This window comes from Hemitrygon akajei, chromosome 20, assembly GCF_048418815.1.
Source record: "Hemitrygon akajei chromosome 20, sHemAka1.3, whole genome shotgun sequence".
NCBI lineage: Eukaryota > Metazoa > Chordata > Chondrichthyes > Myliobatiformes > Dasyatidae > Hemitrygon > Hemitrygon akajei.
In genome coordinates this window covers 24,018,525-24,032,745 of record NC_133143.1, presented here as the reverse complement: position 1 = coordinate 24,032,745, position 14,221 = coordinate 24,018,525, and the positions used below count along the sequence as shown (strand labels likewise).

Below are 14,221 nucleotides of genomic sequence, written 5' to 3'. Positions count from 1 at the left end.
TTTCTACCCATGAAGATAGAGAGGGGCACAAATTTGACTGGGCATCGGTGAAAGTCATGGCACAAGCAAACACGTGATATGCAAGAGAATTCCTAGAAGCCTGTTTTTCCGTGAACAATTCTGTAAACAGACGTGTAGACCTCGAACCTATTTATTAGCCAATGTGGGCAAAATTCCAGACCACAACACACGAAATTCGCCAGGCAACCAATCAGCGACTAGATTTCCTGCCCACATCACAGTTGAGTTTCTGTAATAATGACCAATCAGCCGATTGAAAAGTATAATAAAGGCCAAGCATTCAGAGGACCCCACAGTTAACTGCAGATTGATGATGTCTCCTTGTATGGTGATGAAATGTTTACAAGTAAGTTGCCAAGATTGGAGAACAACTCAATCCAAGCAGCAATATGCTACTTGCCATCTTAACTACTTATTAGATCTGCCTGCTAACTTTTTGTGATTAATTCAGTAGAACATCAAGATTCCTCTGAACCGTACTCATTTGCATTCCCTCTCCTTATAGATAATCAACTGCCTTTTGATTCCTCTTACCAAATTGCATGACCTCACACTTCATCAATTTAAACTTCATTTGTCAGGTAACTTAATCTCTATATCCTGTGTAGAATCACCATGTCCTCATTATGACTTACCCTTCACATATATTTGTATCTTTGGACACCTTAGCATTTTTGTTCCTCCTCCAGTTTATTACTATCAATAGTAAGCAATTGAGAGTCTAAAGCTGATCCCTGGGGTAGTCCACTAGTTACACCTACTAACCTGAAAAGGGCACATTTATTCTAAATCTGTTTTCTGTGCAACTTCCAGTTTTAATCCATGTTAACACACTTCCTCCAGTACCCTGGGTTTTTGATATATCCACCAGCTTCTGATGTGACACATTGTCAGATGTCTCTTAGAAATCAAACTACAACTACAGATTTTCCTTTATCAACTCTCCCTATCATTTCCTTAAACTATTTAAGCAAATTTGTCAAATATGATTCACCTTTCATAAAACCATGGCTAAATTTGATTATATTCAGCCTTCCTAAATAAGCAGTAAATTCCTCTTTGAATATGAGCTCTAGCATTTTGACAACAATGTATGTTAAACTGCCTCTATATTGCCAAAGGCCGCTGTTAAACAGGCACTCAGGGTACTGAGTGCCGACGTCAGCAAACAAGTAACAGCCTTCCCAGACGTCATTCAATTCATTGTTGGGAACTTCATTCAGGCTTGTTTGAAGAAACATCTGCCAAATTATCATCAACATATCACCTGCAGCACCAGATGTCCCAACATACTCAGCCACTGCTATACCACAATTAGGAATGCCTACCGTTCCATGCCCAGACTGCAGTTCAGAAGATCTGATCACTTGTCTGTCCTCCTCCTACCTGCATACAGGCAGAAGCTAAAGAGCAAGGCTCCAGAGATGAGGACAGCAAAGAGGCAGTTTCAAGAAGCAGAGGAGCGGCTGCGGGATTATTTCAAGTTGGACTGGGCCGTGTTCAAGGGTTCATCAGAGGATCTGAATGAATACATCACGGTTGTCAAGAACTTCATAAAGCAGTTGTAGGTGTGTCCCCGCAAAATCATTGTCTTCCCCATAGGGAAGCCTTGGATGAATCTTGAGCTCCACAATCTGCTGAGGGCCAGATCAGTGGCATTCGGGTCTGGTGCGCAAGTAAAATACAAGAAGTCCTGATACGAACACCAGAAAGCCATCTCATGTGGTAAGTGGCATTTCTGGACCAAACTTGAATCAATGAAGGATGCTCAACAGCTGTGGTGAGGCTTGAAACCTACAAAGTGAAACCAAGTGACATACATACCAAAGCTTTGCTCTCAGATGAGCTCAATGCCTTTTATGCTTGCTTTAACCATCAAAACACATAGGAACCTTCACAAACTCGCACAGCCCCCAATGATCCTGCGATTTCAGTTTCTGACATGACAGCATCCTTCAGGGGTAAACCCACGGAATGCATCTGGCCCAGATGGGGTACCTGGGCAGATGAGTATTAAAGTCTTGTGCTGATCATCTGGTTGGAGTGTTCATTGATATCTTTAACGCCTTTCTTTGAGATACCCACCTGCTTCAAGCAGTTTTCAGTTGTACCGGTGCCTAAGAAGAATGTGGTAATCTGCCTCAATGTGTATCATTCCTTAGCACTTACACCCACTGCAATGAAGTGCTTTGAGAGGTTGATGAAAACTATCAACTACTGCCTGAGCATTGACTTGGATTTGCTTCAATCTACCTACCACCAGAACAGGTCAACAGCAGATGCCATTTCACTGGGTCTTCATTCAACTCTGGAACACATCTCCAGCAAAGATGCATATATCAGGATGCTTTTCACTTATGACAGCTTTGCATTCAATACTATCATTCCATCAAAACTAATCAATAAGCCTCAAGAAATTGGCCTCAATATCTCCTTGTGCAATTGGAGTCTCAAATTCCTCACTTGCAGGCCCTTGGAAACAACACTTCCACAATCTCTATCAGCACAGCTGCACCACAAGGTTGTGTGTTTACCCTCCTGCTCTACTTGCTTTACATTTATGACTGTGTGGCTATGGACTGCTTCACTGCAATATTCAAGTTTGCTGACAGCACCACTGTCGTTGGCTGAATCAAAGGTGGTGACAAATCTGCATATCGGAGGGTATTTGAAAAATTGGCTGAGAGGTCCACAACAGTCTCTCATTTAATGTCAGCCAGACCAAGGAGCTGATTATTGATTTCATGAGGAGGAAACTGGAAGTCTACGAGCCAGTCCTCATTGGGGGATCAGAGGTGGAAGGGATCAGCAACTTTAAATTCCTCAATGTTATAATTTCAGATAACACCAAGGTATTTGTCCTGGGTGCAGCACGTAAGTACCATTATCAAGAATGTACGGCAGTGACTCTACTTTCTTAGAAGCTTGTGAAATTTGGCATGATATCTAAAACTTCGACAAACTTTATTGATGTGTGGTGGAGAGTATATTGACTAGTTGCATCATGGCCTGGAATAGAAACACCAATGTCATTGAATGGAAAAGCCTACAAAAAGTAGTGGATATGGTCCAGTTCATCATGGGTAAAGCCCTCCCCACCGTTAAGCACACCTACATGGAGCGCTTTTGCAGGGCAGAAGCATCCATCATCAAGGACCCTCACCTTTCAGGCCATCCCCTTTTCTCACTGTGTCTATTAGGAAGGAATTACAGGAACTTCAGGACCCAAACCAGGTTCAGGAACAGTAATTTCCCCTCAACCATAAGACTCTCGAACCAGAGGGGATACTGTACCTCCATTCACTCCATCACTGAACTGTTCCTACAATCTATGGACTCACTTTCAAGGACTCCTTATCTCACGTTCTCTATATTTATTACTTACTTATTATTGTTATTATTTCTTTGTTTTTTCTTTTGCATTTGCAGTTAGTTTCTTGGACACTGGTTGTCCGTCCCGTTGGGTGCAGTCTTTCAATAATTCTGTTATGTTTCTTGTATTTATTGTGAATGCCCACATGAAAATAAATCTCAGGGTTGTATAATATGACATATACACACTTTGATAATAAATTTACTTTGAACTATTGTTCCCTGCCTTTTGTCTCCTTCCCTTTTTGAATGAAGGTCAAATTGGCTGTTTTCAAATTTTCTGATGCAATTTAACTAGTTTTGAAATTTTTCAGCAAATGGATCCATTGTATCCCAAGCTCCATCTTTTAAAATCATCAGGTGCTTGCCATTTAATCCCAACGATTTGTCTGTTTTTAATTACATAAGTTTCCCATACATTTTTAACTGTTGTGATTGGGATTTGTACATGTTGCTCCCTGTTAATCGAAATTAACCCATTTGTTGTTACCTTGGGGATATTTGCAATGTCTTCCACAGTGAAAATTGATGCAAAATATCACTTATCTATTTTTTTAATCTCCTGTTATTAATTTATCAGCCTTGTTCTTTAGAGATCCGACACCTATTTTAGTTGCCTTTTTTCTAGGTACATACACACAGAAGTTCTGACTTTTAAGTGCTGTGTTGCTGTTTTTATTTATTTCAAGTTTTAAGATGCTGTTGGAATGAAAAATAGAATGATGTATGTTTTCAAAACACAATCGAGGACTATCAGGATCCTTTTGCAAGGATGCTTTTTGAAAAATAAAATAGAGAGCTATTTGGCAGTGGTTCAAAGGCACTGGTAAATGTTAAAACAAATTAAGCAATACAAGCTGGAACACTTCTTGCTTCAAAAAGTCTCTTGTCTCCCCTTTGCCCCCTCTTGCTCTCCCTCTCTCTTATTCTCTTTCTCTCCCCCCTTTTCCCCTTCCACCCCCCCCTGCTGAGTCCATCCTCTGAAACCTTCAGAGCCTCTCTCTTTGCTCTTTCTCCCCCCTCTTTTCATGCACACCCTTCCCTCTTGGGCCACTCTGATTTTTCTGTCTCAGGCATACACACATGATGAAGAAAAATTGCTTTTCCCCATTGCTTTACAGAAATTAACATTGCAACCTTTCCACGGTGTGACATAGACATTTTAGTCCACAACCTTGATCAACAGCAAGTGCAATGAACAATAAATCAATGAAAATCTGATATATGACCATTTAAAAATTCCAGTGGGTTGGTATCTAGGTCACTGGGCAAAATTTCCTGCACTTCTGGAGCGCCAATAAGGATAATGCAAAAATGGCAGCTCTAGTTGAAAGCAATGCAAATCATCAAATATTCTTGTTTTAGCCTGCAACAGCTGAAAACCATAACTGCATCTAAGATAGGTACAGTCAGTGATGCAGTTTTAATGCAATTGAATGATCAATCACTGCTTAAAACAGAAGGAAATGGACTGTGGCCAACACACTGCTCCTTTAATGAGCTGCCAGCAAAAGAGGGGTCAATATGCTGGTCCGATGGTGTGCTTTTTTTTTTAAAAAAAGGTTTTCGACTCCAAGTCCAACTATCTTGCTGGCAAATGTGCAGTCTCTGGTAAATAAAATTGATGATCACAGAGCTTGGGTGATGTAACAAAGGGACATTTGGACTGTGTGTGTTCCTTGTTTTACAGAATCCTGATAAACCCCTCCCTTGCCAGATGCAGCAATTCAGATCGGCGGGTTCACTGTACATCATCAAGGTTGGTCGGTGGCATCTCTCAGAAGCAGAAGCATCTCTTGTCCTATACTAATGTGTCGGGGACGTCCCAATATTGCTCACCAGACCTGGAATACCTCGCAATTAAGTGCCAGCCATTTTACCTGCCGTGGGATATTTCAGTGATCATTTTGCTAGCGGTGTACATTCCACCTCAGGCTAATGTCAGATGGGCTCCAGATGAACTGAGCTGTAATCAACAGACATGAAACAGCACACCCTGATGCCTTCCCATCATCTTGAGGGATTTTAACCAGGCCAACTTAAGTCACTAATTATTATCAACAGATTGCCTGTAGTACCAGAGGAAATAACACACTGGGCCACTACTACACTAAGATCAAGAGTGCTTACCGGACTATCCCACACCCACACTTCGTGAAGTCTGATCACCTGGCTGTACTAATACTCCATGACTATAGGCAGAGACTGAAGGCTGCAACACCAGTAGGGAGGACCAAGAAAGTATGGAACAGGCGCTTTGAATTGATGGACTAGACTGTGTTCAGAGAGTCATCTTTGAGCCTGGATAAGTGTGCCACGTTTGTCACCGACTTCATTAATAACTGAGTGGATGAGTGTCTGCCTGCAAAAACTTACTGTACATTCCCAAACCAAAAGCTGTGGATAAACCAGGTTCATAGTCTGCTGAGGGCTAGATCTGTGGCATTTAAGTCTGGTGACACAGGTCTTTATAAGAAAACCAGGTATGACTTTTAGAGGGCTATTTCAAGAGACAAGAAACAATTCTGGAAGAGTTTAGAGGTGTTCATCAGATACACTTCAATTCTGGTAGGGTTGGCAGGCCATTACTTCCAACATCATCAATGGCATTAATGTTTCACTACCAGATGAGCTCAATGCCCTTAATACTTTTAAAGGGAGAATAAAACACAGCTATGAGCATCCCTGCAGCATCTGATGACCCTCTGATCTGTCTCGGAGGCTGACGTCAAGCTGTCTTTTAAGAGGGTGAACCCTTGCAAGGTAGCAAGGCCCAATAGAGTACCTGGTAAGGCTCTGAAAACCTGAGCCAACCAACTGGTGGGGGTATTCAAAGACAGTTTCCCTGTGTTATTACTACAGTCAGAAGTTTCCACCTGCTTCAAAAGGGCAACAATTATACCAGTGCCTAAGAAGAGCAGTGTGAGCTGCCTCAACAATTATCACCCAATAGCACTCACATCTACAGTGATGAAAGGTTGGTCATGGCTAGAATTGACACCTGTCTCAGGAAGGCTACAATAGGGCTATAGCAGACGTGATCTCAATGGCTCCCCACACAGCCTTGGGTCACTTGGACAATGCAAAAACCTATGTCAGGATGCTGTTTATTGACTATAGTTCAGCACATAACACCATCATTCCCACTGTCCTGATCGAAAGGCTACAGCACGTAGGCCTCTGTACCTCCCTCTACAATTGGACCCTCAACTTCCTAACCGGAATAACATCTCCACCTTGCTGACGATCAACACTGGAACACCACAGAGATGTGTGCTTAGCCCGCTGCTCTGACCTCTCTACACCCATGAAAATGTGACTAGGCATAGATCAAATGCCATTTATAAATTTGCTGACGATACAACCATTGTTAGCAAAATTTAAGATGATGACGAAAGGGTGTACAGGAGAAAGATATACCAGTTAGTTGAGTGGTGTCACAGCAACAACCTTGTACTCAACTTCAGCAAGACCAAAGAGCTGATAGTGGATTTCAGGAAGGGTAAAATGAGGGAACACAAACCAATCCTTATAGAGGGACCAGAAGTGGAGAGACTGAACAATTTCAAGTTCCTGGGTGTCAAAATCTCAGAGGACCTAACCTGGATGCAACATATTGATACAGCTATAAAGAAGGCAAGACAGTGGCTATCTTTCAATAGAAGTTTGAGGAGATTTGATTTGTCAACTAAAACCCTTGAAAACTTATACAAATATATTGTGGAGAGCATTCTGATGGGCTGCATCACTATCTAGTCTGGGAGTGGGCTACTGCGCAGTGTTGCAGAAACTTGTAGAATTAGTCCGCTCCATCATGGGTACTAGCCTCTATAGTACCCAAGACATCTTCGAGGAGTGGTGCCTTGGAAAAGTGGTGTCCATCATTAAGGATCCCCACCACCCAGGGCATGCCCTCTTCACACTGTCACTCTTGAGAAGAAGGTATAAAAGCCTGAGGGCACATGTTCACTGATTCAGGAACAGCTTCTTCTCTCATGAATATTATCTCACTACTTTCTTATTTCTGTTTTTTTTGCACTACTTAATTAAACTTAACAATTTAATCAACATAGATATACTTAATGTAACTCATTTTTTTCTCAATATTTATCATGTATTTCATTGTACTGAGCTGTAAAATTAACAAATTTCATGACCTGTACTAGTGATATTAAATCACTTTCTAACTTCCTTCCATTCAACAGGATCCCAAGTCCCACACTTCTTTCTACTTGTCAGAGTACCTATTTCCACGCATTCTTCAAGCTGAGCAGAGTTCCATCCTTTGTGTTCTTTTTAAATTTAGCAGTTTCATTGAAAAATTTATTAAAATACTATGTATTATCTTTAAAGAAATCATGTATTGAAAGTATATTGATGTATTAATAAAACAACATCCACTAGTCCAGAAGATCTGCTAGTCTGGCTACATCAAAGTCCCAATCATGCCAGCTTATTGGTAGTTTACTGTAAAAGTATTTTGCAACCCAGTGGGACAAGTTACCTAAATCCAATCTCAAAAATGTTTTATTGATCTAAGATTCATGTAAATTACAACTCTATCTTGGACAAATAGTTTTCACCCAGTGATAATTCTAATTAGTACTCATTGTGATTTGTGTATCTTCAAAAAACAGTGATTTTTTCTGTGTGTGGGGAAGGTCTGGAGGAGCCAGAGTCGATAGTTATGGAGGGAGTTGTTAACTACTGACATTCATTTCAAGTGGAATCTTTCTTTCTGAATGGCAATATTTCTTCATTAGTAAAATGAAATAAGAACTGTGGTTTAACTGTTCCAGTAACTGGATGTTCTTTCACAACTTCAATTATGCAATAACCATGTGATTTTCTGCTTCCCTTTAGCTGATGCAGTCAATAATGCTGCTGGCTTTGGGTTCAATGGCCTTGATAAAAATGGCAATTTGCGATGGGACCTAATCTCAAACTTGAACATCTGGAATATTGAGGTGAGATTCTTGTGCATAAATTAGATTATGAAAATTATCTAAAATTTGACATAAGTAATGCCCAGTTTTTTTTTGAAGTGTTACTCAATTTACCAACAGCAGATTGAGCTAGTGATCAATGTGGATTGAAGTTACAAATTACAAAATTGATCCTGGCACTTCCACACACCCTTAATCTTTTCCTCATGACCATCTACCATTGTTACTCAACCTGAACTGAGGCTCAAAATTCCATGTAACCATGGTGGAAAGATCTCAGTAAAGGAGTGCATTACACCAGTTTATGCTTTTGCCATGTAGAGAGATAGTCTAACATCAGTAAACTTCACTTAGCAGCATGCTAAGAAATCTTCCAAAATGTGTTTACACATGGATTGGTTTCTCCAGCATTTGCTTGCCAGCATGCTCGTTCCATGGATGTTCCAGTGGTGAAACCACTGGCAGCAATGGCTCACCTCTAAGGGAACCTCAGAAGGCAATAACATGCCCAGTTGCAAAGAGGCTATGGTCAGTGAATCTTGAGAGAAGAAACATTCTGCCTGAGCCGCTCTGTTAGACAATATACTATATCTGTACGCTTTTTGATCTCAAGTTGTCAACACTGAGGTATACGGCAATCTCCAGGAAGACCTTCAATTCCAATCTTCTGCCCAGACTCTCTTCCCATTCTAGTCGAAGTCACATTATGTCTCAAATTCCTCTCTGCTGAATTTGCCAAACTATTGCATCTCACTAAATAGGGCAGTTCTATAAGTGTAGCGACAGACACTCAGAGGTAGACCAACTCTTTCTCATGCCACTAACTCAGCCTGGTTTCTTTCATTCAAACAATTGGTCTGATCAACAGACATCCTCATACCGCTGTGCCTGAAGCCAAGGAAGAATCCCGTTACTATCAGCAAACATTTAACAAACCTACAAGTGTTTAACTGGTACTGACACCTTACCTGCTGTGAGCTCACAAAGAGTTAAAGTGTCACTTGGAATTGTTCAGACTTTCATTGAATATTTTATAAAAATTTAATATAGTACTACAACAGATTGTGGGAAAGCAAAGACAGAAAATACTAGAAATACTCACTAGGTCAGATCTGTGGAAAGTGAGTTAATGTTTTGGCCTAATGATATTGTATTGCCAGCTGGTACAAGCACCTGTGTCTCCTTCACTCTGTCCACAGTGTTGGGTAAATTCATTTGCTGGCATTGCCCAGCGCGAGATGGATCCCAAGGAACAAGAAATGCCTTCTGTTTTGTGGCTGCTCACACCAGTACATTATCTGATCACAATACCTCAGGAATCACACACATACTTAAATTACTTGTTGAGATACAAAAAGGATTCACTCAACCCATCAGGTCCATGCCAATTCCCAGCAACAATTTCATCAGATCAATAACCTTTTACCTGTATGTAGCTGATTTGTTGTTGTCTTAAGGATCATGCTTAAGGGCTAATGCCCTGGAATGCTATGTTGTAAAATACTTGGAGATGGGTGAAGTTGAATGACGTCTTCTTGAAAATCTTGCAATTCCTGATTTAATGATTGCTTCTGACTATTAATTAACCCATTGCTGTTTCACTCTGGATTTTAATAACTGCAATATTTTGCATGGGTAAACACAGCAATATTTTATCACAGCCTTATGAGTGCAGTCTCATTGGTAGGCACACACTATTGTTGCGTTTGAAGTTTAACTAGATTAAAAATATTTAGAGTTGTTTTGCATTTAGTTTATATTACGTTCCACTGTCTTGAAATGATACGTCATGGTTATTTGTATTTGTTTCTGTCATGGTTTAAATTTGATAAACATTGCACTTGTGGAGTATTCACTTTGGTTCTATTAAATATTGTTTAAACATTGAGAAGATATAAGATGAAGTAATCTAGAATTTCAGCAATGACTCATATCAATCCTTGAAATATTGTTGCATAAATGATGTTTCTCTTCAACATTTATTTCTAAAATTGACTTGGTTGCTTTTACTTGCACAAAAATCAATGAATCATATGTTTCTTCATTTATTACAAAAATGTTGTCATTTGATAACATTTCAATCTTTTTTTCAAAATAAACATCTGCATACATCTTAAGGTGTAGTTGGATGACAATCAATGGGAATTGATTTATTTCGTAGTGAATAGGATATTAACTTAGTCTCTGACATTTATTTATATACTAGACAACGGGGTGACCCGTTGGGGCACCCTTTGAGAGAAAGATAGTGCAGTCTGATGTGACCAGAATGAACATTAAATTTTCCTGAATGCTATTGCTATCGCTTTGCTTTGGAAATTGAAGAAGAAAAGCTCAGTTTATTAAAGAAGAAAGACGCGTAGCAAGGAAAATACAGCTCCTCTTCGTTTAACGAAGGACACTTTTAATGGCAACAGTTCTGGTTGATCTGCCACCCTTTTGTGCCTTTCGTTGTCATTCTGGAGGCGTGCAGCCCTTTCATCCTTCGTCTCTTCATCTTGTCTACCATTTGTTCTTTCTCTCTGATCCTGGAGTCGTGTGGCCCTGGCCTCATCCAATTCTTGTCTCTCCTCCTCCTATGCCTGTTGTGGTCATTCTGGAGATGTGCATGCCTCTCCTCCTCTGTCTCTTCTTCTGTCATCTTTTTTGTCCTGACTCTTTGATCCTAGAGTCATGCAGCCCTGGCCTCATCTGATTCTTGTTGTCTCCCTCTCCTTGCCGCTTCCCGACGACGTTTGGCGTAATCTCTTGACCATAATGTCCCCCTTCTCTTTCCACGTGGCATAATTAGGCTGACCATTTTTTTTTACCTTAATGCTTGATAGAAGATACGAAGCAGTAACACCAAAGCCTCCAGGATGCTGATTACTCTTGATGATGTGGTTGGCGCTCTCCTAAATGGACGTTATATAGTCACTGCTGCCCTTTGACTGCAGCAAAGGGTTCGATGGGTGTTTTGAAGTACGTCATTACAATACGATTTAATTATCTCTTATTGATGAATCACAGTTTGATCTGTCCCAATCCTGTACATGCTGATGGTGATTAGCAGAATGAGACTGCTGGAAATAGAGCTGCCCTGCCCTTGTGCTCCGGTTGGTGTCGCAGCTGTGAGCATCATGAGGCTGGCCGTGCACATGCGTCGTGGTTTCCATGAAAGGTGGAATCAGGTTGGTGTGGAAAACAGGGCCTGTTGATTGACGAGAGAGCAATTTTGTACGAATATATAACCCTGAACTTTGCTTGCATTCTGTGAGTTAGCGCATTTTTTAAAAAAACTTTTTTTATTGTTTTTAAATAGTTACAGAATAAATGTGTATGAAAAAAAAGTGTTACCCAGCCCCCCTCCCCTTAACCCCTCCCCCCTAACATCCCTATTAAAAAAAAAGAAAGAAAAAAAAAGGGAATGCCTGGATGTTGGAAGATCCCCACATGCTCCACGGAGTTCTCATTTTTTTTAATATATGTTAAAATTCTTTTTCTTTTTACTGGCCCTTTAAGCCCATTAACATTAAAACTTAAAAAATTTAGTAGATTAGTCATTATTTTTTTTAATTATATTACTCCAATCTATAATAATACCTAATCTTTCCACTTTCGTGGTATCCTGGGAAATCTTTATAAAAATCTCCGTGTTGCTATGTGTGTCCCCACCAATCATCCAGGCAAAAAGATAGAAAAAAATTAAAATATAAAGAAAAAAAACCAAAATACCCCCCTACTAATGTTGTGGGGGAAAAAAACACAACATTACCCCCCTCTGCTGTATGGGTCATGGCAACCGCCATGATTACACACGTGAATCCCGCAGTAACCGATCCACAGCCTCCCAGCCCCCCTGCAACATAAAAAAGTATATGTATAAGAAGAGAAAAAAAAATACTGTTCTCATTTAGTATTTCTAAAATTTTGCTTTTCTCTTCTATAATATCCATAAATGTCCATCACTTCTGTTCCTTGGGTCTATCTTCATCTTTAATCCATTACATTTGGAAGCCTCTATGTGTAATTAGCGAATAGATGGAAGTTCTTGTACAAACTCCTCCGCTTTTCGATAATCGGAAAAAAAAATTTTTCCCTCCTCCAAAAAAATTATCAGTGTTGCTGGATGACGCATTGTAAATTTATAACCCTTTTCCCATAAGGCTTTTTTCACTGGGTTAAATTCCTTCTTTCTCTTCAACAGGTTGTAACTTATATCCGGATAAAAAAGAACTGGTTTCCCTGCTATCATCAATGGCCCGTTTCTATTTTTGGCACTTTGGGCAGCGGCCTTCAGGATCTTTTCTTTGTCTTGGTATCGTAAGCATTTTATCAAAATTGATCGTGGGTTTTGATCAGCTCGAGGTCTTGACCTTAAAGATCTATGCGCCCTTTCAATCTCAATTGGAGTTTCTCTTTCCATTTTCAATTTTTCAGGGATCCATTTTTGAAAAAAATTTATTGGATCTTCTCCTTCTATATCTTCTTTAAGTCCAACAATTTTAATATTATTTCGTCTACTGAGATTTTCAAGCTTATCAATTTTTTCCATAAATTGTTTTCTTTCTGATGTCCAAGCCATATTTTCCTTTTCCATTTTGTCCATTCTTTCAACCATATCTTCCGTTGTAGTTTCCAAGTCCGTAATTCTTTTTTCCATTTTTCCTGTCTCTTTGCCATTTTATCAAGCATAGTCTCCATATTGGTCAATTTTTTTGGAGTATTTTTTGATTATTTTTAATTACTTTTAATGTGTCTAATTTACGCATTATTTGCCTCAAAGTCTTTTCTATATTTCTAGAAGGACTTTTGCCTCCTTCTTCAGCTGGTCCTTCCGAGAGATTTGACTCTCCCTCCGATTCGCTATCACTTTCAGTTGCAGTGGTAGCTGGGCTTTGTAGTTCTTGTTGCTCCCGTTTGCACATGCTCCATCCTTCGCGTTTGCGCAGCTCACGGTGGTCTTTTCCTGTGGCCAATGTTGCCACTGTCTCCTGTTCCGTATCGCCGGTGATATAATGTACCTGAGACCGCGGTTCCTCGGTAGACGTGGGCCTTGTTCTTGTTCCAACTTGCGTAGTCTTCCCAGTATTAGTTTTCTTCATCTTCCTTCTTTGAGGCATAGCTTGACACAGTCCGGAGTAGTTTATAAGTAACTTTTAGAAAGTATTGACTAACTTTTCTTCATTTAAACATTAATTTATTAACTTTTTACGGGAGAGCTGGGTCCCTGCGTCTCGATCCTACGTCATCACGTGATGTCCCCCCGAGTTAGCCCATTTTAAGTCAAAAAAGAGTGCTGCTGTACTGCACCGTTTGGGCTAATTGGAGGTCATAAACAGACGAACAGAGAATGAGAGTTTTAGTAGTATATAGATTTGGAAAATAATATACAGCATCCTCACTTCCTTAAAGCAAATATATTTTTAAATATACATATTCCATATGGCTGTTGTCTGAAGCAAAAGTAGCCAGAGTTTCTCCTTCCCACCCTCCCCCCGCCTTCTTTATAGGGTCCCTGCCCCCTCCCTCTTCAGTCCTGACGAAGGGTCTCGGCCCGAAACGTTGACTGTTCATTTCCACGGATGCTGCCTGACCTCCTGAGTTCCTCCAGCGTGTTGTGCATGTTGCTTTGACCCCAGCATCTGCAGAGTATTTTGTGTTTACGAGTAGCCAGGGCTTTGAAATTTTACAATCTAGAAAGTTTTCCACGTAGCACAACAATCAAATATAGCAAAATTGCCATTTTGCTGCAACCTGACAATGTCTGTGCTTTTCTGTGTATTTGACACGCTCATGCGCAGAGGAGATTAAGAATATGCAGTGTTTTCTTGGATGCCTTCTTTGTCCATTCCTGTTTCCCAAGACAATTTTTCACTCAATGTCAGCAAGACCAAGGAGCT

The 14,221-nt window shown here is 40.2% G+C and overlaps 1 protein-coding gene across 1 annotated transcript in view; it reads left to right on the top strand.

The window, feature by feature from the left end:
* The window catches only part of LOC140713648 (lysophospholipid acyltransferase 1-like), a 113,844-nt gene that overhangs the window by 66,679 nt on the left and 32,944 nt on the right, over nucleotides 1-14,221 (top strand). The window contains exon 9 of the mRNA XM_073024015.1: nucleotides 8,257-8,360. Coding sequence (XP_072880116.1) covers nucleotides 8,257-8,360 — 104 coding nt within the window. The remainder of the gene's footprint in view (nucleotides 1-8,256; nucleotides 8,361-14,221) is intronic.